This window comes from Oncorhynchus keta, chromosome 4, assembly GCF_023373465.1.
Source record: "Oncorhynchus keta strain PuntledgeMale-10-30-2019 chromosome 4, Oket_V2, whole genome shotgun sequence".
Classification (NCBI taxonomy): domain Eukaryota; kingdom Metazoa; phylum Chordata; class Actinopteri; order Salmoniformes; family Salmonidae; genus Oncorhynchus; species Oncorhynchus keta.
The window spans coordinates 38,569,008-38,596,774 of NC_068424.1; the positions used below are offsets into that span (position 1 = coordinate 38,569,008).

The 27,767-nt window shown below is 42.2% G+C and overlaps 1 protein-coding gene across 11 annotated transcripts in view; it reads left to right on the forward strand.

Annotated features, from left to right (window-relative positions):
- Positions 1–27,767, forward strand: part of arhgap12b (Rho GTPase activating protein 12b) — a 99,617-nt gene that overhangs the window by 66,428 nt on the left and 5,422 nt on the right. For 8 of the 11 annotated variants that reach the window (XM_052506714.1, XM_052506716.1, XM_052506720.1 and 5 more), the window contains 15 exons: positions 5,758–6,030; positions 9,847–9,990; positions 14,455–14,535; positions 15,536–15,658; positions 16,853–16,930; positions 18,862–18,923; positions 19,213–19,294; positions 19,652–19,780; positions 20,448–20,651; positions 20,857–20,959; positions 24,275–24,394; positions 24,508–24,606; positions 24,739–24,816; positions 24,920–25,054; positions 26,150–26,255. In XM_052506714.1, coding sequence (XP_052362674.1) covers positions 5,758–6,030; positions 9,847–9,990; positions 14,455–14,535; positions 15,536–15,658; positions 16,853–16,930; positions 18,862–18,923; positions 19,213–19,294; positions 19,652–19,780; positions 20,448–20,651; positions 20,857–20,959; positions 24,275–24,394; positions 24,508–24,606; positions 24,739–24,816; positions 24,920–25,054; positions 26,150–26,255 — 1,817 coding nt within the window. Of the gene's footprint in view, positions 1–5,757; positions 6,031–9,846; positions 9,991–14,454; positions 14,536–15,535; positions 15,659–16,852; positions 16,931–18,861; positions 18,924–19,212; positions 19,295–19,651; positions 19,781–20,447; positions 20,652–20,856; positions 20,960–24,274; positions 24,395–24,507; positions 24,607–24,738; positions 24,817–24,919; positions 25,055–26,149; positions 26,256–26,875; positions 27,625–27,767 lie in introns of those variants that run through there. The other 3 variants (XM_052506727.1, XM_052506732.1, XM_052506729.1) reach the window with 3 other exon arrangements.

The following is a 27,767-nucleotide window of genomic DNA, read 5'->3' on the forward strand; positions in this document are numbered from 1 at the left end:
AACTATTTTTCATAAAATTGTACAGTTATCTTAGCTAGCTGAATTGCTAGCAGAATTGTTTACTTGTTGCTAAGCAGTTGCTAGGGACTCTCCTGGAAGAAGCTAGCTAGCTTACAAAGAATAACAACAAAAAATATCTAGTTAACAGAAGAAAGGAAGACAAAATAAGGACAAAAGAAGGACAGAAGAAAAAGGAAAAGAAAGAGGACAACAAAGTGAAACAGTCAGCACTTCTATTGCAACTTCGTATTTCGTCGTCCTAACGTAGTCTACACTGCTATCTGCCCAGCAGCTAGCCAGCTAGCAAACGTCTACCGAATAGCAGCACTGTAGAAACTATTACACTCAACTGAACGACTTGATTAGTGTAGTGTTAGCTAGCTACATAGTTGTCTTTGCTGTCTTCGTATCCAAGATAATTGTGTAGTTTAGAGCGTGTATTCTTAGAGTGATTATCTTAATTTACCGAGGTTAGCTAGCCAGCTATTTGTCGTCCTTAACGTAGGAGACACTGCTAGCTAGCCAACAGCTAGCCAACGTCTACTGAATAGAACTTCCGCACTCAACAACCCGGTCGCATTCCGCTTCGCTCCACAGGTAGTATCACATTTTCATTTCATTTCATTACAGCACAACGGTTTGATTTGTTTGATCGTAGCTAGCTACATAGCTAGCTACATAGCCGTCTGTGTATCAAAGATAATTGTGTAGTCTAGAGCGATTTTCTAGGTTAGCTAGCCAGCTATTGTCATTCTTTTAACGCAACGTAACGTAATCAACACTGCTAGCTAGCCAGCGAGCCCCGAATAGCAGCACTGTAGAAACTATTACACTCAACGGAACGACTTGATTAGTGTAGTGTCAACAACGCAGCCACTGCCAGCTAGCCTACAAAGTCAACAACGCAGCCACTGCCAGCTAGCCTACTTCAGCAGTACTGTATCATTTTAATCATTTTAGTCAATAAGATTCTTGCTACGTAAGCTTAACTTTCTGAACATTCGAGACGTGTAGTCCACTTGTCATTCCAATCTCCTTGCATTAGCGTAGCCTCTTCTGTAGCCTGTCAACTATGTGTCTGTCTATCCCTGTTCTCTCCTCTCTGCACAGTCCATACAAACGCTCCACACCGCGTGGCCGCGGCCACCCTAATCTGGTGGTCCCAGCGCGCACGACCCACGTGGAGTTCCAGGTCTCCGGTAGCCTCTGGAACTGCCGATCTGCGGCCAACAAGGCAGAGTTCATCTCAGCCTATGCCTCCCTCCAGTCCCTCGACTTCTTGGCACTGACGGAAACATGGATCACCACAGATAACACTGCTACTCCTACTGCTCTCTCTTCGTCCGCCCACGTGTTCTCGCACACCCAGAGAGCTTCTGGTCAGCGGGGTGGTGGCACCGGGATCCTCATCTCTCCCAAGTGGTCATTCTCTCTTTCTCCCCTTACCCATCTGTCTATCGCCTCCTTTGAATTGTCACAGTTACCAGCCCTTTCAAGCTTAACATCCTTATCATTTATCGCCCTCCAGGTCCCCTCGGAGAGTTCATCAATGAGCTTGATGCCTTGATAAGCTCCTTTCCTGAGGACGGCTCACCTCTCACAGTTCTGGGCGACTTTAACCTCCCCACGTCTACCTTTGACTCATTCCTCTCTGCCTCCTTCTTTCCACTCCTCTCCTCTTTTGACCTCACCCTCTCACCTTCCCCCCCTACTCACAAGGCAGGCAATACGCTCGACCTCATCTTTACTAGATGCTGTTCTTCCACTAACCTCATTGCAACTCCCCTCCAAGTCTCCGACCACTACCTTGTATCCTTTTCCCTCTCGCTCTCATCCAACACTTCCCACACTGCCCCTACTCGGATGGTATCGCGCCGTCCCAACCTTCGCTCTCTCTCCCCCGCTACTCTCTCCTCTTCCATCCTATCATCTCTTCCCTCTGCTCAAACCTTCTCCAACCTATCTCCTGATTCTGCCTCCTCAACCCTCCTCTCCTCCCTTTCTGCATCCTTTGACTCTCTATGTCCCCTATCCTCCAGGCCGGCTCGGTCCTCCCCTCCCGCTCCGTGGCTCGACGACTCATTGCGAGCTCACAGAACAGGGCTCCGGGCAGCCGAGCGGAAATGGAGGAAAACTCGCCTCCCTGTGGACCTGGCATCCTTTCACTCCCTCCTCTCTACATTTTCCTCCTCTGTCTCTGCTGCTAAAGCCACTTTCTACCACTCTAAATTCCAAGCATCTGCCTCTAACCCTAGGAAGCTCTTTGCCACCTTCTCCTCCCTCCTGAATCCCCCCCCCCCTCCTCCCTCTCTGCAGATGACTTCGTCAACCATTTTGAAAAGAAGGTCGACATCCGATCCTCGTTTGCTAAGTCAAACGCACCGCTGGTTCTGCTCACACTGCCCTACCCTGTGCTCTGACCTCTTTCTCCCCTCTCTCTCCAGATGAAATCTTGCGTCTTGTGACGGCCGGCCGCCCAACAACCTGCCCGCTCGACCCTATCCCCTCCTCTCTTCTCCAGACCATTTCCCTTACCTCACCCTTACCTCACCTCGCTCATCAACTCATCCCTGACCGCTGGCTACGTCCCTTCCGTCTTCAAGAGAGCGAGAGTTGCACCCCTTCTGAAAAAACCTACACTCGATCCCTCCGATGTCAACAACTACAGACCAGTATCCCTTCTTTCTTTTCTCTCCAAAACTCTTGAATGTGCCGTCCTTGGCCAGCTCTCCCGCTATCTCTCTCAGAATGACCTTCTTGATCCAAATCAGTCAGGTTTCAAGACTAGTCATTCAACTGAGACTGCTCTTCTCTGTATCACGGAGGCGCTCCGCACTGCTAAAGCTAACTCTCTCTCCTCTGCTCTCATCCTTCTAGACCTATCGGCTGCCTTCGATACTGTGAACCATCAGATCATCCTCTCCACCCTCTCCGAGTTGGGCATCTCCGGCGCGGCCCACGCTTGGATTGCGTCCTACCTGACAGGTCGCTCCTACCAGGTGGCGTGGCGAGAATCTGTCTCCTCACCACGCGCTCTCACCACTGGTGTCCCCCAGGGCTCTGTTCTAGGCCCTCTCCTATTCTCGCTATACACCAAGTCACTTGGCTCTGTCATAACCTCACATGGTCTCTCCTATCATTGCTATGCAGACGACACACAATTAATCTTCTCCTTTCCCCCTTCTGATGACCAGGTGGCGAATCGCATCTCTGCATGTCTGGCAGACATATCAGTGTGGATGACGGATCACCACCTCAAGCTGAACCTCGGCAAGACGGAGCTGCTCTTCCTCCCGGGGAAGGACTGCCCGTTCCATGATCTCGCCATCACGGTTGACAACTCCATTGTGTCCTCCTCCCAGAGCGCTAAGAACCTTGGCGTGATCCTGGACAACACCCTGTCGTTCTCAACTAACATCAAGGCGGTGGCCTGTTCCTGTAGGTTCATGCTCTACAACATCCGCAGAGTACGACCCTGCCTCACACAGGAAGCGGCGCAGGTCCTAATCCAGGCACTTGTCATCTCCCGTCTGGATTACTGCAACTCGCTGTTGGCTGGGCTCCCTGCCTGTGCCATTAAACCCCTACAACTCATCCAGAACGCCGCAGCCCGTCTGGTGTTCAACCTTCCCAAGTTCTCTCACGTCACCCCGCTCCTCCGCTCTCTCCACTGGCTTCCAGTTGAAGCTCGCATCCGCTACAAGACCATGGTGCTTGCCTACGGAGCTGTGAGGGGAACGGCACCTCAGTACCTCCAGGCTCTGATCAGGCCCTACACCCAAACAAGGGCACTGCGTTCATCCACCTCTGGCCTGCTCGCCTCCCTACTACTGAGGAAGTACAGTTCCCGCTCAGCCCAGTCAAAACCGTTCGCTGCTCTGGCCCCCCAATGGTGGAACAAACTCCCTCACGACGCCAGGACAGCGGAGTCAATCACCACCTTCCGGAGACACCTGAAACCCCACCTCTTTAAGGAATACCTAGGATAGGATAAAGTAATCCTTCTCACCCCCCTTAAAAGATTTAGATGCACTATTGTAAAGTGGCTGTTCCACTGGATGTCATAAGGTGAATGCACCAATTTGTAAGTCGCTCTGGATAAGAGCGTCTGCTAAATGACTTAAATGTAATGTAAATGTAATGAAGAAAGAAAATCGTGTAATAAACATGAAATGTGTTGCTATGAAAATCATGTAATACTTTTTCGTGTGCCTGTCACAAATTTATTTTGAATACATAATTAGTGTCTATTTCACAATAAGCTGTGATAGTCTGTTGGCCTATTGTATGTATTTTAGGTGTACTTGATTTAACTTGGAGTTTGCACTTTTGGGATTATTCTATTGGTTCCATTGTACAGTACATACTAAATCAAATGCAGCTCAAGTTTTCAGGTGGTTTTCTGTCGAGGTCTAGCGACGACTTCTGTGAATACCACTTTACACAATGTTAGTTTGACCCTGGGCCCAAAACAGAGACAACAGTCTGGCTACCACTACTGTACCTCCACCTCACGATCGAACTCCAAAATCAAAATATTTTTCTGCAGTGGTACATTTGGATTCTCCATAGTCATGGAAACCGAAACTCGCTGACTGTGTTTGATGTATGGGCCAGACAGAGTGGCATCTTAAACTGTTTACAAAACCAACTCTCTGTTTCCCACTCACACGAAATACACAGGCATTTTGCTTTCTGCATGTTTTGGAGATTTTGCGTTCTGCATGTTTATTTCAAAATACAGGGTCACCCAGCACTGTTATGCAACATGCTGTCTTTTTGTTTCTTGTCTTGACAATATCATCAACTATCATTTGTGTGTCCAATTTTTACAGTCTGATGTAGTTTTTAGAGTTTTGTAGCCTGGAATCCCCTTGTTTCGTTATTGTTTAAACTTTCTAAATTCCAGGTTAGAACTTTTTGTAGAACTTGCTGGCTGAGAGGTTTGTTTGTCTCCACTCCGTTATCAGTGGGTACTTTGGTTTAGAGATTGACAGTTGATATCACTGCAGACTCTTGGCTACTTGAGTGATATGACCCAGAGCACTAGGAGGGTTTCCTATCTGTCTAAACACTTCCTCTTTTCAACACCCCTTCATTTCCAGTTCCTATGATCATTATCCTCTGCTTTCTCTTCTATAAATCATTCTCTCCTAATGTGAGCATTGTATTTAACCCAGTTATGGGCAATCGATGTCCAATAATGCTAAATATTGAATCTTATTCCAATGTTTTTATTTTGAATGTGATGAAAAAGTAATGTTGCTGCACAGTGTTTGTATGGATTTTGCCACAAAATAACGTATTTGACCGGCCTCAGAAAAAGGTTAGCTTGACAACAGTTGAAGTATATAGGATACCATGCAGCATATTTCGTTTTGACACTGGGCTAGAAACAGATGGATACAGCATGTTGCAACGTCCATCCTTACCACATGTGTCTGATTGCCAAACCTACCCATCCTCCTCCTTCCTGCCTTGCCGTGCAGACTACATCACTGTGTCTGTGCTCTGAATCTACCCTCTCCCCTCCTTCCTCTTTCTGTACTCCGTAGTTATCTCAGGGTTAACCTCTCCTTCTCTCTATTTATTCTGTATCCCTCATCTAAAACTGCGCTCTCTTTCTCTGCTCTGTAATGTACCTCCATAGTTCCCCATAAATGTAACCTCTCTGGTCAGTGCATGCTGGCCATGCTACTCTGTTAGTTTTTCACAAGAGACTAACCTCTCCCCTCTCTCTCTCTCCCCCCTCTACAGACGACGTCTCCGATAGGGCAAGGCCGGCCCGAGTCCCCTATCTACACCAACCTCCAGGAGCTGAAGATCTCCCAGTCCAGCCTGCCCACCCTCCCCTCCAGCACCCCACTGCACATCCTTGGGGACTGGGAGACCCACAAGGACCTCACCGGTAGACACTTCTACTATAACAGAGCCACCGGGGAGCGCACGTGGAAACCGCCCCGTGCACGGGATGCTAGTGGCAGTACCAGTAGTAGTCGGGGAGACCCCCATGGCATGGGAGAGATGGAGGTAGGTAACACACTCCCTGTGGGCTGTGAACCCCAACAAAACAGATCCGTATTCCATTGACTGGCATGTTGTAGATGCAGTCAGAGCAGAAGCTGAGCTGTAAGTAAAGAGGGGGAAATAGTTTGGTTTGGATCCAACTGAGGAAGTTTAACCCAGCATGTTGACCCCTGCCACTGATTTACAGTCTACCTAATCTATCTGTATCCTATTGTGTCAACATCTGGGTCGTTCCACGCAATGGGTGCCTTTTGTACATGCAAACTTTTAAGATATGAACATTAAAATAACATTCAATTGCATGGAGGATATATTTAGCCTACGGAAAAACACCTTTTCCCATCTCAGGCAATAAAGTCTTTTGAACTAAGAGCATTTTATCTGCACTTGTACCACACTGTCTGTCAACCCTGTTACGGGACACTTACTGTATGGAACCTAATTATTATTTAAAAGCATGAGAAATCCAACATTTTCTCATTGATCAAGTATCCCTTGTTCAGTAAACTCATACAGTTTAATATCAAACTGATAAAGTTACGAACAGGGTTGATGCTAACAGAGTTAGTGAAGCGCATGTCATCACCTGGTGTTCATGAAATTAAGGATTATACATATGTTCCACACATGATGAAAGTTGTGTCAAATAAAAATGTTCATAACATTAATTGAGAAAACAGGGTTGACATGTTGAGCTCGTCCACATCAGTCAAAGATGATTAAACAATTATAAATACAGTGCCTACAGTGCCAGAAAGTGACTTGTTCCACATTTTGTTGTTACACGGTGGGATTAAAATGGATTTAATTGTAATTTTTTTGTCAATGATCTATACAATAAAAATCTAAACATTTGTAAAAAAGAAAATTTAAATAAAAAATGAAGAATAAAAAAACATCTTCATTACATAAGTATTTAACCCGCTGAGTCAATACATGTTAGAATCACCTTTGGCATCTATTACAGCTGTGAGTCTTTCTGGGTAAGTCTCTAAGAGCTTTGCACAACCGAATTGTACAATATTTGCACATTATTATTTTTAAAGTTCTTTAAGCTCTTTCAAGTTGGTTGTTGATCATTCCCAGACAACCATTTTCAGGTCTTGTTAACAGATTTTGTAGGCAGATTTAAGTCAAAACTGTAACTAAGCCACTCCGGAACATTCAATGTCATCTTGGTAAGCAACTCCAGTGTATATTTGGCCTTGTCTTTTAGGTTATAGCCCTGCTGAAAGGTGAATTTGTCTCCTAGTGTCTGGTGGAAAGCAGACTGAACCAGATTTTCCTCTAGGATTTTGCCTGTGCTCAGCTCTATTGTTTCATTTTATCCTAAGAAAAACTCCCTGGTCCTTGCCAATGACGAGCATACACATAACATGATGCAGCCACCACCATTATTGAAAATATGAAAAGTGGTTCTCAGTGATGTGTTTTGTTGGATTTCCCCCTAACATAACGCTATGTGTTCAAGACATAAAGTTAATATCTTTGTCACATTTTTTGCAGATTTACTTTTTTGCCGTTTTGGAATATTTATTCTGTAAAGGCTTCTTTTTTTACACTTTAATTTAGGTAAGTATTGTAGAGTAACTACTATGTTGATCCATCATCAGTTTTCTCCTATCACAGTCATTAAACTCTGTAACTGTTTTAAAGTCACCATTGGCCTCATGGTGAAATCCCTGAGCGGTTTCCTTCCTCTCCAGCAACTGAGTTAGGAAGGACGCCTGTATCTTTGTAGTGACTGGGTGTATTGATACACCAAGTGTAATTAATAACTTCACCATGCTCAGAGGGATATTCAATGTCTGCTTCTTTTTTCTATACCTTCTACCAATAGGTGCCCTTCTTTGCAAGGCATTGGAAAACCTCCCTGGTCTTTGTGTTTGAATCTGTGTTTGAAATTCACTGCTCAACTGAGGGACCTTACAGATAATTGTATCTGTGGGGTACAGAGATGAGGTAGTCATTCAAAAATAATTTTAAACACTATAATTGCATTGTGTGTAGGCCAGTGTCACAAAATCTCAATCTTCATTTCAGGCTGTAACTCAACAAAATGTGGCAAAAGTCAAGGGGTGTAAATACTTTCTGAAGGCACTGTACTGTAGGCCAAAAAAAGAGAGAAGACTTACTTCCTTTTCCACCATGCTGTTCAGAAGACTCAAACGATGTCACCTGCTGTGAATAATTTAACTTGGTTTAATGGTTCATTTTTTTAAAGGTGTAAGTGGTTTGCATAACAGGGTTGGCTTTAAAATGATGGACAGTCGTAAATGCATCACTAATCACATCAATATAAATAATCTTCAGTAATGACTTTGTCAAAGCAGCAAAATGACTAGGCTTTTACAATAATGGTGAAACTTGGAGAAATTTGGATTAAGTGGGTTGAAATCTGCCTAGAATTTACTAAATATTGACGGAGGGACATGTCAAAATGCTGAATTTTGGCACTTTAGCAAACCTTTATTCATATAAAAATTCTGATTTACTGAATTCTCCATATGGTCTATATTAGAGTGCACTTCATTTCATAACAGGCTTTTAAAATTCAATATTGAAATCAACCAACTGCTCTGAAAGGTGACTGTGGGTCCCGGGTTCAGGTGTTGAGGGTCAAGGTAGTGGTCTGGTGACTGGTCTGGTCTGGCCCAGTGGTAGTCCAGATCCTATTACATCTCTCTCCCTGTGTTTCTGTAACAGGTGAGAGTGTAACTGTGTTAAATGAAACCAGGCCAGGACTGAAGTAGGTTTCAGGCTGTAGCTGTACTATATTTAAGTACCAGTTAGACCAAATATTTAAGATTCATCAGATGTATTGCCACGGCTGACTGAAGCAAAGAGGGTGTACGTCCCAAATGGCACCCTATTCCTTATTTTAGAGCACGACTTTTGACCAGGGCCATTTTTAAAAGTAGTGCACTAAATAGGGAATAGGATGCCATTTGAAACGCATCCTGTATCTACTCTGCATGGCAGTAGTTTACATCTATATTACCATGGGAAGCATTAAGTACTTTATTTCTAGAGGCATATAGAGGAATAGTCGAGTACCACATAACTGTAAAAGTTGTGTTGTGGTAACTGAGGGCAGGTAAACATGTTGGTGTTATTTTGATGAGTGGAAATATTTCCTGGTAAGGTAGTAAAATGAGACCGAAGTCTGTAAGAGTGTTCTTAGTTTCGATTTCATGTAGTGTTCGTGCTACACTACTGCCCCCATGAGGTGGTTATGTATTTCAACCAGGGAGGAACTATCAGATTGAGTACTTTGTTTCCAACTTGCCACATGAAATGCTGGGAAATTAACACAAATATCCATAGTTGACCAATGTCTCCTTTTCCTGGGAGCTGTTGCATTTTTTGTGGTAGTTGGGCATTTTCCTTTTTAAATTAAGGTTGTTATTATAGATACTTGCCCACTCTACAGCTGCATCATTGATCATTCACTACTTACTATTCTAAAGGCAAAATGAACAATTGAGCGTTGGGCCAGTAACCGGAAGGTTGCTGGATTGAATCCCAGAGCTGACAAGGTAAAAATATGTCATTCTGCCCCTGAGTAAGGCAGTTAACCCACTGTTCCCCGTGCGCCGAAGACGTGGATGTCAATTAAGGCAGCCCCCCCACACCTCTCTGATTCAGAGGGGTTGGGTTAAATGCGGAAGACACATTTCAGTTGAATACAAATCCAGTTGGACAACTGACTAGGTATCCCCATTTCAATCAGTCAATTGATCTACATATGACTCTGAAAAAACCTCTCTGTTCTCCCAAAATCACAATGGTCTCTCTTTCTCCCCCCCACCAATGCAGCCCCTTTCTTCTGAGGAGAACTGTCACAGCAGCACGTACTCCAGTCAGTCAGACAGTCAGTATGGATCTCCCCCTAGAGGCTGGTCAGAGGAACTGGATGTACACGGACACACCCTCTATGTCTGTGAACATACTCATGAGAAGGTACTGGGGCTCTCCTCTCCTCCGTTGGTTTCACTCTCTCCATTTCTCTGTCACTCCTTCCAGGGCTAAGGTTGTTATCATGGGTTAATGGGGGAGGGTATTTGGTTTTTATAAGGATCCCCATTAGCCGCTGCAAAAGCATCAGCTACTCTGCCTGAGGTCCACATGAAACATGACATAATACATAGTAAAGGACATTATTAGTCAAGGACTGAAATGCATAAATTTAAAACATCACACACAGTCTACATATCAGTACATACACACAAAATCTAAGTCTAATACATAGTACAGTGCAAATTGCAATACAATATATACAGTACCAGTCAAACGTTTGGACACACCTACTCATTCCAGAGTTTTTCTTTATTTTTATACATTGTAGAATAATAGTGAAGACATCAAAACTGTGAAATAACACAAATGGAATAATGTAGTAACCAAACAAGTGTTAAACAAATCAAAAGATACAGTTGAAGTCGGAAGTTTACATACACCTTAGCCAAATACATTTAAACTCAGTTTTTCACCTTTCCTGACATTTAAAGATTCCCTGTTTTACGTTAGTCACCAATTCATTTTAAGAATGTGAAATGTCAGAATAATAGTAGAGTGATTTCTCTCGTTCTGCCCCTTAACAAGGCAGTTAACCCACTGTTCCCAGGCCGTCATTGAAAATAAGAATTTGTTCTTAACTGACTTGCCTGGTTAAAAAAAGGTAACATTTAAAAAAATATATATTAAGTTGGGTGAATTTTGGCCCATTCCTCCTGACAGAGCTGGTGTAACTGAGTCAGGTTTGTAGGCCTCTTTGCTCGCACACACTTTTTCAGTTCTGCCCACAAATGTTCTATAGGATTGAGGTCATGGCTTTGTGATGGCCACTCCAATACCTTGACTTTGTTGTCCTTATTAAGCCATTTTGCCACAACTTTGGAAATATGCTTGGGGTCATTGTCCATTTGGAAGACCCATTTGCGACCAAGCTTTAACTTCCTGACTGATGTCTTGAGATGTTGCTTCAATATATCCACATCATTTTCAGCCCTCATGATGCCATCTATTTTGTGAAGTGCAGCAGTCCGTCCTGCAAGAAGAACCCCCACAACATGATGCTGCCACCCCCGTGCTTCACGGTTGGGATGGTGTTCATCGGCTTGCAAGCCTCCCCCTTTTTCCTCCAAACATAACAATGGTCATTATGTCCAAACAGTTCTATTTTTGTTTCATTAGACCAGAGGACATTTGTCCAAAAAGTACGATCTTTGTCCCCATGTACAGTTGCAAACCGGAGTCTGGCTTTTTTATGGTGTTTGTGGAGCAGTGGCTTCTTCCTTGCTGAGCGGCCTTTCAGGTTATGTCAATATTGGACTTGTTTTACTGTGGATATAGATCCTTTTGTACCTGTTTCCTCCAGCATCTTCACAAGGTCCTTTGCTTTTGTTCTGGGATTGATTTGCTCTTTTCGCACCAAAGTACGTTTATCTCTAGGAAACAGAACACCTTCCTGAGCAGTATGACGGCTAAGTGGTCCCATGGTGCTTATACTTGCGTACTATTTTTTGTACAGATGAACGTGGTGCCTTCAGGCGTTTGGAAATTGCTCCCAAGGATGAACCAGACTTGTGGAGGTCTACATATTGTTTTTTGAGGTCTTGGCTGATTTCTTTTGATTTTCCCATCATGTCAAGCAAAGAGGCACTGAGTTGGAAGGTAGGCCCTGAAATACCTCTACAGGTACAGCTCCAATTGACTCAAATTATATCAATTAGCCTATCAGAAGCTTCTAAAGCCATGCCATTATTTTCTGGAATTTTTCAAACTGTTTAAAGGCACAGTCAAGTTAGTGTATGTAAACATCTGACCCACTGGAATTATGTTACAGTGTATTATAAGTGAAATAATCTGTCTGTAAACAATTGTTGGAAAAATGACTTGCACGAAGTAGATGTCCCAACCGCTTTGCCAAAACAATAGTTTGTTAACAAGAAATTTGTGGAGTGGTTGAAAAACGAGTTTTAATGATTCCAACCTAAGTGTATGTAAACTTCCTACTTCAACTGTATGTTATATTTGAGATTATTCAAAGTAGCCACCCTTTGCCTTAATGACAGCTTTGCAAACTCTTGTCATTCTCTCAACCAACTTCATGACTTTAGTCACCTGTGTTAGCAGTTGATGTTTTTCTTCAATAACACAGACCCCAAAGCAAATCAGGGGGAGAAAAATAGGTTTATTCAAAGAGAACAAATCATAGATGTTATGCTGGAACGTAGATGTTCATTCTTCCCTGTCCTCAGTGATTCTCCACAGAACAAAATGACAAGATGTAATTTATAACCCTCCAACCTAGCCTGTGGTTGACCAATTACAATTCCTTGCAGTAAAATTGTGCCAATGGCCAAATAACAAGTATCCTGTTTCAGGCTCAATGGATAGACGATTCAGAACAATGAGATCTTGCCACACGTAGCTATGAGTCAAGGACTGAAACTCCTACACAGATTCTGACCAGATGTTGAACTGAAAACCACAATTTCTATTGATTGTTAATTCCCTATTGACCTCTAGTCCTCTGCGTTGTGTATTATCTTAAAACTTTCTTATACCTGGAATGCATTTCAATTTACAGATGTGCCTTGTTAATTTCTCGAATTTCTTTCCTTCTTAATACGTTTGTGCAAAATCAGTTGTTTTGTGACAAAGTAGGGGTGTATACTGAAGATAGCCCTAATTGGTAAAAGACCAAGTCCATATTATGGCAAGAACAGCTCAAATAAGCAAAAAGGAATGACAGTCCATTATTACTTTAAGAGATGAAGGTCAGTCAATCCGGAAAATTGAAAGAACATTTTCAAGTGCAGTCGCAAAATCCATTAAGGACTATGATTAAACTGGCTCTCGTGAGGACCTCCACAGGAAAGGAAGACCCAGAGATACGTTCATTAGAGTTAACTGCACCTCAGATTGCAGCCCAAATAAATGCTTCACACAGTCCAAGTAACATACATATCTCTACATCAACTGTGTGAATCAGGTCTTCATAGTCAAATTGTATTTTTAAAAATTTAACCAGGCAAGTCAGTTCAGAACAAATTCTTATTTACAATGATGGCCTACCCCGGCCAAACCCGGATGACGCTCGGCCAATTGTGCGCCGCCCTATGGGACTTCCAATCACGGCAGGATATGATGTAGCTTGGATTCGAACCACGGACTGTAGTGACACCTCTTGCACTGAGAAGCAGTGTCTTAGAACGTTGTGCCACTCGGGGCCCGAATTTCTGCAAAGAAACCAATACTAAAGGACATCAATAATAAGAAGAGACTTGCTTAGGCCAAGAAACACGAGCAATGAACATTACACCGGTGGAAATCTGTCCTTTGGTCTAATGAGTCCAAATGTAAGATTTTTGATTCCAACCGCTGTGTCTTTGTGAGACGCAGAGTCGGTTAACGGATGATCTCCGCATGTGTGGTTCCCACCATAAAGCATGGAGAAGGAGATGGTATGGTCTGCGGGTGCTTTGCTGGTGACATGGTCTGTGATTTATTTAGAATTCAAGGCACACTTAACCATCATGGCTACCACAGCATTCTGCAGCGAAACACCATCCCAATTGGTTTGGGCTTAGTGGGACTATCATTTTTTTCCAACAGGACAATAACCCACAACACAACTCCAGGCTGTTTAAGGCTATTTGACAAAGGGGAGTGATGGAGTGCTGCGTCAGATGACCTGGCCTCCACAATTACCCGACCTCAACCTAATTGGTGTGGGATGGTTTGGGATGAGTTGGACCGCAGAGTGAAGGAAAAGCAGCCAACAAGTCCTCGGCATATGTGGGAACTCCTTCAAGACTTCATTCCTCATGAAGCTGGTTAAGAGAATTCCAAGATTGTGCAAAGCTGTCATCAAGGCAAAGGGTGGCTACTTTGAAAAATATATTTTGATTTGTTGAACACTTTTTGGGGTACTACATGATTCCATATGTGTTATTTCATAGTTTTGATGCAATTCTACAATGTAGAAAATAGTAAAAAATAAAGAAAAACCCTTGAATGAGTAGGTGTGTCCAAACTTTTGACTGGTACTCTATATAATGGCTGTGTCTCTTCACAGTCCCCTTTGTGTGGTGTTCTTTTATCATTTAAAAAAACTGGATTTATTGCTAGCTTGAGTTATTTGGCGTTGCAGAGAGCTCCATGTAGTCATGGCTCTATTTAATACTTTGCGTTATCCCACACATACCATTGGGAGGACTGACTGTGGGGATTTTGGGTTGTTGATTTCTCTTACTTGATCGAGAGAACATTTCTTTACTTCTTTATTTGAAACTTTCTACCATCTATAATCCATTTTCCGGTCATCATCGATAACCCATTGCTCTGTATTTTTACGGTGTATTATTGTCCATATGAATTATGAAACTGTGTTCAGTGCTCATTCGAGTTTGTTTGTAGTGGATAAAGCACGTGGACGAGCAGGGGAGGCCGTACTACTACAGCTCAGACGGCTCCAGGTCTGAATGGGAACTACCCAAAGTAAGTCAACAGATTTTAATGTCTTTAATTTATTTGTATGGGCAAATTCCTAACTTCCACATATATTGAATCATTGACATAAATGCACGACTAAGAAAAAATTGTACTCGAGTGTAAATGAGGATTTGTCCCAGAATTACTTCTACTAGTGATCATCCAATTGGGGCGAATCTCAATTGCATACTCCTCGCGTCCTTTCTCCTCGCCTCCTCAAAACCCATTGGAGGAGAAAGCCAAAGGGGAGGGACCTCTGGCTTTCTCATTTTATGGGTTTTGAGAAAGAGGTGAGGAGAGCGGACGCTAGGAGTATGCAATTGAGATTCTTCCTTGATTTTGGTTTTGCCTCGTATGACACCACTACCTTGTAGCACACTTCTTGGTGCGTTAGTCTATTTCCTCCTCTGTGATCTAGTCATCAGTCTCTGTCTTTTCACCTTAACTGGTCTGGACACCTGTATTCCATTGATGGAGCAGAAGTTGTGTCCTAATGTACCTGAAAGTGACTTAGTGGCTAGTTTCTCTCCTGTAATCTTGTTGGTTAAGCGGAGATCAGACGAGTAGAGAATAGGCATTAGCTTTCATTTGGCTGGCCAACTGACGGGCTGAGTGGACACACGCAGGGATGCAGGCAGACAGACAAGTAGATAGGCTGGGTGTGGTGGTATCCTTTAGCAACCCTGGAAGAAGACACCAGTGGGGGGTGCCTTCTGTCTGAAAGGGATCCTACTGATGGGTGACTGATGATACGCTGGGCCATCAGAGGAGAGGTATGAAGAAGAGATACTGGATACATCCCAAGCCACGCCTCTTCTAGGACCTTTACTCTGTTGTTGTTGTTATCAGTGGATAACGAGTTAAACCTGGACCTCTTTCTGTCACCCTCGCCCACCCTCTTTCTTTCTCCCCTCCTCTGACTTTCTTCACTGCCCTCCCCTTCGCTCTCTTTTTCTCACTCCCTTTCTCTCACCCTCCCTCTCACTCCCTTGCTCCCTCCATCCAGTACAATGTGTCCCCTCAGCCAGGTGATCCCCCCAAGAGTCGTAGCCTGGAGAGGAAACTGTCAGACCCCATTGTCCTGACCAAGTGGAGACACAGCACCTACGTACTAGACCTCAACGACAAGGTACTGTAAGACCACATGCTCTGTCTGTGTGTATCCTACATTCCAGTTCTATCGGCAACTATGTTTACGTGCAGGCAGTGTTTACTCCTGTCACCACTAGGGTTTTGGTCAATTCCACTTTAATTTAGTCAAATACAGAAGTAAACTGAAATGTCAATGCTTTTCAATGAATTGACTGAATTGAATGGTTCTGACACCAATCCTGGTTGTCACCAGTTACCACTTGTTTTGATGCTGTAAATAAGTTTGACGCTGCTCTGTAAGAGTGTTCTTGAACCCTTTCTTAGCCATCTGGTCAGTAGTTTGTCTGGTCAGCACAACAGGTGGTCAGTCTGGCCAGTATGTTGTCACTTTACATGCTCTTGGCCTTGCTTGGGTCTCAGTGAGTTATATTAATTATGTGTGGGTGTGAAGAGGATAAGAGTCATACGAGGTAATCCACTAGCTACTCCTCTCATTGACAAATCCAAGTCACACGCGATAGGCTAAAACATGCTTTCAAAGCATTCTCTTTGGGACTAGTCCATTGATTCAATTGTACCTGGATAAGTGAATCAGATGCAGCCTTAGTATTTGAACTTATTTCCTTTACAGTTCTTTAAAAATAAACTCAGGCACTTTGGCTCTGGCCATCACATGGGGAAAGTTTGTCACTCTCTTTTCCGCGGTAAAGTTAGTATCCCCCGCTCTCACGCCTCCCCCTTACCATGCCTCCACCAATCCAGAGCGGAAAGGATAAGATACCTACCTATTGCTGATTTAAACCAGAAATGCAGAGTATGAGTTTTCACAAAATTCAATTTCCCTTACTCAATCAAATGTGCTCTGTTGTTCTCTGTCTGTGTGTGTCAAACCAAATATTTTAGAGAATACCTTGGACTATTATCTGAATGTGCAACAAAGCCTTTTAACAAACAAACCTCTTTCCTTATTAGTTGACATGACCACTTCACAATAACCGACAGTAGTTGTATTGGCATAACTAGTTAGAAATCCTTTGGCAATTTGAAGTCAGATACCCCGCCTTAAGTACCCAAGTACGATGAAGGATTTTTTTCTCCAGATCCTTGATTAATTTTCTCTTCCTGACTAACTAACCATAAATCTAAACATAATCTTCCGCTTATCTTCTCTAGTTTACATCATCATCATGTTGACCTTGTTCTTTATCATTTTGTCTGTATCATTGTGTAGGAGTGTGGGCCTACAGTCCCCAAGCTGAGTTCTCCTGACTTTGACTCCTGCCCCTCATCTCCCAAGCACCCCTCAATCGTCAGTATTCCCTGGCTTTCGCTCCACAACATGCAACATCCATCGCCTCTTTCTCTATGCGTTGCTTTTACCCATCATCCTCTATCCTCTGCATCCATCTTTCTTTTTCTCCTGCATGTGTCCTTTCTATTTCTACTATTTGCTACCATAGCCAAAGTCCATTCTACTGTCCAATAGTTTAGTTTATGGTGAATGTTTCTCTGTTAGGGTAATGTCTTTCACCTTTTGGGACCACTGAATCAGTAGTTTGTGTCTGTGTCATACCACCCTCTACTGCTGCTGGTACAAGGAATTACGTCTGTCACCCCTTTCCCTACCCCATTTCCTCTAGCACTTTTTGTGTGTATGAGTACATACACTGAGTGCACAAAACATTAGGAACACTATTTCCATGACAGACTGAACAGGTGAATCCAGTGAAAGCTATGGTCCCTCTCACTTGTTAAATCCACTTCAATCAGTGTAGATGAAGGGTAGGAGACAGGTTAAAGACAATTGAGACATGGATTGTGTATGTGTGCCATTCAGAGGGTGAATGGGCAAGACAAAAGATTGAAGTGCCTTTGAATGGGGTAAAGTAGTAGGTGCCAGGTGCACCGGTTTGAGTGTGCCAAGAACGGCAACGCTGCTGGGTTTTTCAACGCTCAACAATTTCCCTTGTGTATCAAGAAGGGTCCACTACCTAAAGGACATCCAGCTAATTTGGCACGACTGTGGAACGCTATCGACACCTTGTAGAGTCCCAACGAATTGAGGATGTTCTGATGACAAAAGGGTCTGCAACTCAATATGAGGAAGGTGTTCCTAATGTTTTATACACTCAGTGTATGATTGTGTTAGTGTGTGCTTAAATTAAGGCCTTATTATGTTGTTACTCTTTTTCTGTATTTCACCTGCCGCTGGCTGTTTTACCTCTCCCCTGCTCGTGTGTGTGTGTGTGTGTGTGTGTGTGTGTGTGTGTGTGTGTGTGTGTGTGTGTGTGTGTGTGTGTGTGTGTGTGTGTGTGTGTGTGTGTGTGTGTGTGTGTGTGTGTGTGTGTGTGTGTGTGTGTGTGTGTGTGTGCACTGCACTGCACTGTGAAATGTAAGTAAGCCTAAATATAAGTGATAATTCACTTACATTTTTTATAATTTTTGTGTGTATATACATTGCTCAAAAAAATAAAGGGAACACTTAAACAACACAATGTAACTCCAAGTCAGTCACACCTCTGTGAAATCAAACTGTCCGCTTAGGAAGCAACACTGATTTACAATAAATTTCACATGCTGTTGTGCAAATGGAATAGACAACAAGTGGAAATGATGGGCAATTAGCAAGACACCCCCAATAAAGGAGTGGTTCTGCAGGTGATAACCACATACCACTTCTCAGTTCCTATGCTTCCTGGCTGATGTTTTGGTCACTTTTGAATGCTGGCGGTGCTTTCACTCTAGTGGTAGCATGAGACGGAGTCTACAACCCACACAAGTGGCTCAGGTAGTGCAGCTCATCCAGGATGGCACATCAATGCGAGCTGTGGCAAGAAGGTTTGCTGTGTCTGTCAGCGTAGTGTCCAGAGCATGGCCGTCATTGTAAATAAGAGTTTGTTCTTAAGTTCTAACTGACTTGCCTAGTTGAATAAAAACAATTGTCTATATATTTACCTACAAAAATTGTCAATACGTTTATTTTATTCTTATTTCAAGATATTTTACCAAGAGACAAAAAATATCTTGAAATAAGATAAATTACTTTGATTAAATATTTGTTATGTTAAAATAAGCAAAATGATCTGCCAATGACGAAAAAACAACAACATTTTCAGTGAATTATTATAAAATACGATATTTAGGCTTGCTTAGATTTCATATTTATTTGCAGTAAGTGCGTGGTGTGTTTGTACTACCTGGGTCTGACTATGTTTGTCTCCTGTTTATCTCCCTCCACAGCCCTCTGAGAAGTGTGGAGTCCTCAACGTCACCAAAATAACTGAGAATGGCAAAAAAGTCAGGTAGAGAACATACATTATAAAGATCTTGTAGATTAGAAAATGTTATCATTCTCTTATGAGGAAATTGGAGGATAATACAGAATCATACAAACAAAACAATAAATACATATTTTTTTATTGATTCTTTGTTGAAATAATGGACAGACTGATGGTTGATAAATGGTTGGGACGTGGTTGATAAATGGTTGATAAATAGTTGTGTTCTGACTTGGTTGAGGGTTAATAAAGGGTTGTGCTGTGAAGTGGTTGATGGTTGATAAATGGTTGTGTTGTGAAATGGTTCAAACAGAAAGAACTGGACATCGTCGTGGACGGTGCTACAGGGCTCCTCGCTGCTCTTCGCTAAAGGACAGGGGAGTGGCACCAGCTGGGTACGTATCCCATCAGCCTCCTTGTTAGGAACCATCTTAGGTGATGGAATGTGGCAGAGTTTGTACAGTTGAAGTACATTTTTGGATTAAAAAATAAATACATTTGAGCTAATTGCCTCCCCTACCTTTCCAATAACCTGCAGGATTCTTTTTACCTCAAAAGGAGGGTGGTAGTTTTAGTGCCAAAGAACTACCTGGCTGGCTGTCTATCTCCATTTAGTAGTAGTACACCATACCGCTTCCTATTTGCTCTTTCATCAGTCTGTGACTCTTTATTTCTCATTTGCCATCCTTCCTTCCCTCCCTCTTACCTCTCCCTCTCCTTCCTCCTCTCCTCTTTCCTCTCCTCATCCAAAGTCCTACTACCGTAGTGGCTCCATCCCTGAGCTGCTGCTCACTCTGCTGGCCAACTGGAAGCGTTCGGTCAAGCCTCGCCCAGCTGTCTCCTATGTCCACTCTGTCCATGAGCGTTCCAAGGCTGCCACTGTATGTCTCCTCTGTCCCTGTGCATGTCTCCCATTTGTCCCTCTGCCTGTCCATCATCCTCACATTGTCCTATCCCCTGCCTGCTGCTCATAACCTCATCTGATTGGGTGACCAAGGGGGTGGGAGGGAACTTTGAGTTTCAGGCATGCGCTCACTCTGGATTATTTTTCCTGCTATCATGATAAGAATATAGAATCGTCTTGATTGGTTGCCCCGGTTTGCCTGAGAGGGGATGTTTGTAAAATCTAAAAGAGTGTTCCAAAGAATGAAGAATACATGATTGAGTTTCTATTTTTAAAACAATATATGAAAAAGAAAATAGAGGAGCTGTTTGCTAAATAAAGGTGGTGTAAAAATGCATACAATAATACAGTGCTTTAAAAAATGTGATAAATATGATAACAATTTAACTTCACAATAATACAGCTTGTAACACAGTGGTGTGAATATGATCATCTGTGTTTATCTTCAAGTAAATCTAGCACTTAATAACTCATGTGTAACTATAACTAACTTGTAGCCTAACACTGCTTTTGTTGTTTTTAATGCAACTTGTAATAATAACGTTGGGAAAAGTACTCATGAAAGATTTACCACTATTACTATCCTTGAGCTGGAAAACCAGCTCTCATCTGATTTGATTGTCTGAATGTTGATTTCCTTGTAGAAGTTTGGGGGTAACCAGTCGAAGCCGGAATTCACTGTGGATCTCAGAGGGGGGTCAGTTGATTGGGCCTCGAAGGATAAGTCCAGCAAGAAGCACGTCATTGAGCTGAAGACCCGTCAGGGGACAGAGCTGCTGATCCAATCAGAGATCGACAGCGTCATCAACGACTGGTACCGAGTCCTGACAGACACCATCAGTACACATGTGAGTGGACCGCTCATCTCAGTTCTCAACATAGTAGTTACGGTACCACACCTCTGTAAAGTACAAGTCAGGTTTGTCAACATCCACAACGAGAGGCTTCTGAAATGTATGCATTTATCTGTAATCTGTTCAGTACCACTCCCTTTCACGGCAGAGGTGATCCAGGCTGATTTGAATAACTTGTGGTGTTTGTGTGTGTGGACAGGCATGGGAGTCAGATGAAGCCTTAGAGGAGGACATGCCTGAGTCCCCCGGTGCAGAAAAACAAGACAAGGAGAAAGACCACAGAGACTCCAAGAAAAACAGAGGTTCCTTGACTAAATACACTATGTGTGTGTGTGTGTGTGTGTGTCGCGCTCACGCGTCAGTGTTAGTTTTGTCAACAAAAAGTGACTGAAATATTCATAATTTTTCAATGGCAAAATAGACCCGGAAAGAACTGTAACCAAACAAAAATGTATTTTCATTTCAGTTGACTAAAACGAGATGAGACAGAATTGTGACTACTAAATGGACTGGACAATAGTTTTTAGAGAGATTGTGCAGGCAACTCTCTTGCTTCCCTGTAGCTAACCAGTCACTTACCAGCCTTCTAGTTAGCTACCCTGTGCCTGGTTAAGAAACACAAGCTGCTTAACAAAATTAAAAACAATAGCAGCATTGAGTTTAATGGTAAAACAACAGTCTAGCTATGTTTTTCTCTCCCTTGAGTAGGCTCTGGAAATGTAGGCCGTCTTTGAATTTGTAGTCTCACTCAACCCTCTCACTTTGCCCACTTAATTTCCCATTTCCCCCTCTTTTCCTCAGAGAAAATGGCTTGATTATAGCCCTTAGGCTATTGTTGCAAAGACATGACCCATGGCGCAACGGTTTTTTCTTTCTATCATGCACTGGCGGATTTTACATTCATAAAGCATATCCCAGGCCGTTCTAAAACTAGGCTACTTGCGGACCTGACCGTTAACCATTGTTTAGGCTACACCTTGTTCAATCATATTACCTCATTAGCTACCAAGCACTAACAACCTGGGGCACGTTCAGCAGGTTGCAACGTTTTGGAATGCTCAGAAAGAAATAGGCTATGTAGAGCAAACATGTCTCTCTGATATGTTGAATAAGGAATAATGTTGGCTCTGTTCATGGAATTTCTATCTGCAGCATTCAAGAATGTTTTTTAACTGAATGTGGTCATGGTAACATTACCAGTAGCCTATATGCAAACATTTGGTGGCACAGAAAGAAAGGAAAAGAGATAGCTAAAAATATATTGACTAAATTCCTCTTGCCACTACGCTACATCTGGGTAAATAACTTTATTTTGAGTTCATGTGAACCTAGTGAATCAGACTTGAGCAGTTGGACCAGGACTCGAGCACTGGGACGCGGACTTCAGACATTGGGACTCGTGACTCGATTCCTGACTTGAGCATTGGTGATTCTGACTTGGACTCAAGCACAGGGGACTCAAGGTTTAGTGACTCAACTACATCACTGGGCGAAACAGTCATTAGCCCCTGTTCTACTTTTGGACATCAATGTGGCTGCAGCATCTGTGGAATGTTGATAACAATGACTTGACCAAGTGATGGAGGTGCAACCCATATTACTTTGCCAATAGTTTGCGGCACCATCTAGTCTCTCTCTCTCTGATTGTGTGTGTCTGTTTGTTTTGTATGTAATGTGTAATATGTATGTAGGCTGAATTAGGAATTTGCATGGATAATATTATTCTTATATACAGTACCAGTCAAAGTTAGGATACACCTACTCATTCCAGGGTTTTTCTTTATCAAAACTATGAAATAACACATCTGGAATCATGTAGTAACCAAACAGTGTTGAACAAATCAAAAGATATGTTTGAGATTCTTCAAAGTAGCCAGCCTTTGCCTTGATTACAGCTTTGCACACATTCTCTCAACCAGCTTCATGAGGTAGTCACATGGAATGCATTTCAATTAACAAGTGTGCCTTGTTGAATGTTAATTTGTGTCATTTCTTTCCTTAATGTGTTTGAACCAATCAGTTGCGTTGTGACAAGGTAGTTGTGGTATACAGAAGATAGCCCTATTTGGTAAAAGACCAAGTCCATATTATGGCAAGAACAGCTCAAATAAGCAAAGAGAAACGACAATCCATAATTTCTTCAAGACATGAAGATCAGTCAATATGGAACATTTCAAGAACTTTTAAAGTTTTTTTAAAGTGCAGTGGCAAAAACCATCCAGCGCTATGATGAAACTGGCTCTTATGAGGACCGCCACAGGAAAGGAAGACCCAAAGTTACCTCTGCTGCAGAGGATGAGTTCATTAGAGTTTCCCAGCCTCAGAAATTGCAGCCCAAATAAATTCTTCAGAATTCAAGTAACAGACACATCTCAACATCAACTGTTCAGAGGAGACTGTGTGAATTAGGCCTTCATGGTCAAATATCTGCAAAGAAACCACTACTAAAGGACACCAATAAGAAGAGGAGACTAGGACGTTAGAGCAATAGACATTAGACTGGTAATCTGTCCTTCCGTCTGATGAGTCCAAATTTGAGATTTTTGGTTCCAACCGCCATGTCTTTGTGAGACGCAGAGTAGGTGAACGGATTATCTCTGCATGTGAGGTTCCCACCATGAAGCATGGAGGAGGTGTGATGGTGTGGGGGTGCTTTGCTGGTGACATTGTCAGTGATTTATTTAGAATTCAAGGTACACTTAACCAGCACGGCTGCAGCGATACGCCATCCCATCTGGTTTGGGCTTAGTGACCCAACACACCTCCAGGCTGTGTAATTTGACCAAGAAGAAGAGTGATGGACTGCTGCATCTGATAACCTGGCCTCCACAATCACCCGACCTCAACCCAGTTGAGATGGTTTGGGATGAGTTGGACCGCAGAGTGAAGGAAAAGCAGCCAACAAGTGCTCAGCATATGTGGGAACTCCTTCAAGACTGTTGGAAAAGCATTCCAGGTCAAGCTGGCTGAGAGAATGCCATGAGTGTGCAAAACTGTCATCAAGGCAAAGGGTGGCTACTCTTAGAATCTAAAATATATTTTGATATAACACTTTTTTGTTTACTACATGATTCCATATGTGTTATCTCAGAGTTTTGAAGTCTTCACCATAATTCCACAATGTAGAAAATTGTCAAATAAAGAAAATCCCTTGAATGAGCAGGTGTCCAAACTTTTGACTGATACTGTTATGTTTTACATGTTTCTGCTTTTGGGAAGAGAATAGAAACATATGTTGGTAGGACCAGGCTATGTATGTTTGTGCACATGGAAGTCAGTGATTTATGTTTACTATAGGTTAATGAGGCAATACAAATGTGATGTGACTGAAATGTGACTAAAATGAAAGGACATTTAGTTGACTGAAATGGCCCACTGTTTTTAGAATTTTTAATATATCTAGACTAAATCATTATTGCAATGACAACAAAAATGTGACTACAACATAATGATATTTGAGTCAAAATGACAGACTAGACTAAATCTGAATTAACACTGGCGCGCTTGCGTGTGTGCAGGTGCGTGTGAGTATGTTTGCGTGTCAGTGATCTAAAAAGGTTTTGTCACCAAATGCCCTCTTAATACCTGTTTAGTCATTTCCCTCCGTATGTTTTCAGCGATGAAGACATCTGTGAGTATGGACTCCTCGGACCAGAAGAAGACCAGAGTAAAGCTGAAGAAGTTCCTAACCCGCCGACCCACCTACCAGGCCGTCAGAGACAAGGGCTACATTAAAGGTATGGCTGGCCTCACTGCAAGCCAGTTCCTATAAATGTGACATTTGACATGCCTGTCTCTCTCTTTATTTGTTATTTAAAATATACTTCTCTTGCTTTGTGTTGCGCCACAGACCAGGTGTTTGGCTGCAGCCTGAGCAGCCTGTGTCAGAGGGAGAACACTTCGGTGCCCACTTTCGTCACCATGTGCATCGACCACGTGGAAAACACAGGTATGACCTCTCTGCCTTTTTAAAATGAGCCATTTTGTTTCCATTATGTGCCCTGAATCAGTTATAATGCTGTCTCTGTATCTTTCTCTTTCCCCCTCCTCTATGTCTCTGATCCTGTCCTCTCTTTTGCAGGTCTGAGTATAGATGGGATATACAGAGTGAGTGGAAACCTAGCTGTGATACAGAAGCTGCGCTTTGCTGTCAATCACGGTATGGCAAAAATAGTTTTTGTTTGCTTTTGGAACCAGTGGAATTGTCCATGGAACCAATGGAATAGTACTAAAAGAGAGAACCTTATTTGTGTGTGTTCCAGATGAGAAGGTAGAGCTGGATGACAGTAAATGGGAAGACATCCACGTCACTACAGGAGCCCTGAAGATGTTATTCAGAGAGCTGCCTGAGCCCGTTTTCACCTACGACTCTTTCAACGACTTTATCAACGCCATCAGTGAGTAGTAACACACTTGACTACACTGTTAGACTTCACTGTGTTGTATTACAAACACTGTACTGTACAACACATATACCATAGAGATCCTATTAAATTACGAATTCCTATTCTAATTGCTAATTCAATGACGTATACATTATATGCCTGTCTACTGAGCTACTATTTATAAAGGTAAAATCAAGGTTAGATGATTTGCTTAAAGACAATGCTTATTAAGACATAATTGACTTCATATGCTGTACCACTTGGTTTGGTGATTCCAAATGTGTGCTGTTTTAAATGTATCCACAAGATGGCAGCCTTCTCATTTGAATTCACAAAAATGTATTAGAATTAAGGATTAGGGTTGCAAAGCTCCGGTCATTTACCAAAATTACCCGGAATCTTCTATCATTTTGGTAATTAACAGGTAATTTATGGCAATCTATGGTAACTTTGTTCGTTTCATTTATTCATATACAGTATAATATTCTTTTTTTTTTATATGTTTGTATATATTGTCCATGAGTTTCTATTGGATAAACAATATGGTTCAAGAGAAAATAGTCTAATTAATGAAAAAAGCATATAATTAATAATGGAATTATTTTCAATTACCTCTTCAAACTATTGACTTTTTCTTTTACAACTGCCACTAGTTTGGCTCCGAAACATTTAAAACAAAAACATATTGACATTAAATAAATAAACACTATTTCATGCTGAAACTCTAATATTAAGCACCGAAGGTATTCACTAAATTGATGGTTTATATTTAGGATACGTTTTTACAGCTTTGTCATTATATTTTTTATTTGAAAATAATATTGTTTGATTATTTTATATATTTTACATGTGATAAGGACACAAAGTGGGCCAGGGATAATTACAGACACTTGTGATAATCTGAAGTACCCAAAAGGGCCACTAGATGTCTTGTGATACATTACATAAAATCCTTGAAAGTTACTGAAATTCTAATAGTTTACTGGTAAACTTAGAAAGTTTCCAGTAATATACCCTTAATTTGCAACCCAAATCAGGATCATGTAAATGCTGTGTTTCTACATATGCAATGAAACTAATGGTTTTACATTTTTCCCTCTGTTCCAGAATGCTCAGACTACAAGCAGCGGGTGAATATGATAAAAGACTTAATCAAGCATTTGCCAAAACCGAATCACGACACAATGCAATGCCTCTTCAAGCATCTCAGAAGGTAAGCAAAAAGCATCCTACATTTCTGATAAGCTAAAGTCAATACTCGCTGATAGATGACAAGACCCAGCTCATATTTCATTGTGCTAGTCTGTTTAAGAGTAGCCTGGGAAGCCGCTAGCGGGCTTTATGGATCTCCACTATTGTCTGGGCTTGATGTGCACAGTCGGTAATACACTCATGTCCCCCTGTGACTGGTTCGTACATAAAGCATTTTCCATTCAGGCTGCAAAGGCTTTGAATTCCTCCTAAGAAGGAGGCAAGAAGGAGGGAGAAAGAAAACAGGGAAAATATTCATCGTTTTTTAAAATAGTTTTTTTGCCCATCCGCCTCTTTTCGGAGAGAATACACACAGCGGAGAAGCCTTACCACTCCTTCCAGGGTGCAAATATTGTTGACTTATAATGTGTTTTTTTACCATATGAAATTGCTTCTTCCAATGATTGATAAACATGTACCTGTTAAGAAACTGACTGTTAGATATGTTAAGGCTCCATGGATTGATGAGGAATTTAATGTACACACATTTTACATACATGGCATTTTATTTTATTTATTTTTACACTTGTTACATATCAATAATCAAGCAATTTGATATTTTTTCATACACATTACATCTAGATACAGTTGGAGTCGGCTAATTGACATCATTCGAGTCAATTGGAGGTGTACCTGTGGATGTATTTCAAGGCCTACCTTCAAACTCAGTGCCTCTTTGCTTGACATCATGGGAAAATTTAAATAAATCAGCCAAGACCTCAGAAAATAAATTGTAGATCTCCACAAATCTGGTTCATCCTTGGGAACAATTTCCAAAAGCCTGAAGGTACCACTATCATCTGTACAAACAGTACTCAAGTATAAACCCCATGGGACCACGCAGCCATCATACTGCTCAGGAAAGAGACGCATTCTGTCTCCAAGAGATGAACGTACTTTGGTGCAAAAAGTGCAAATCAATCCCAGAGCAACAGCAAAGGACCTTGTGAAGATGCTGGAGGAAACAGGTACAAAAGTATTTATATCCACAGTAAAAAGAGTCCCTATAATATCGAAATGCCGCTCAGCAAGGAAGAAGCCACTACTCCAAAACCGCCATAAAAAGCCAGACTACGGTTTGTAACTGCACATGGGGACAAAGATTGTACTTTTTGGAGAAGTGTCCTCTGGTCTGATATAACAAGAATAGAACTATTTGGCAATAATGACCATTATGTTTGGAGGAAAGAGGGACGCTTGCAAGCCGAAGAACACCTTCCCAACCGTGAAGCACGGCAGTGGCAGCATCATGTTGTGGTGGTGCTTTGCTGCAGGAGGGACTGGTACACTTAAAAAAATAGATGGCATTGTGAGGGAGGAAAATGATGTGGATATATCTCAAGACATCAGTCAGGAAAGTTAAAGCTTGGTTGCAAATGGGACAATGACCCCAAGCATACTTCCAAGTTGTGGCAAAATGGCCTATGGACAACAAAGTCAAGGTATTGGAGTGGCCATCGCAAAGCCATGACCT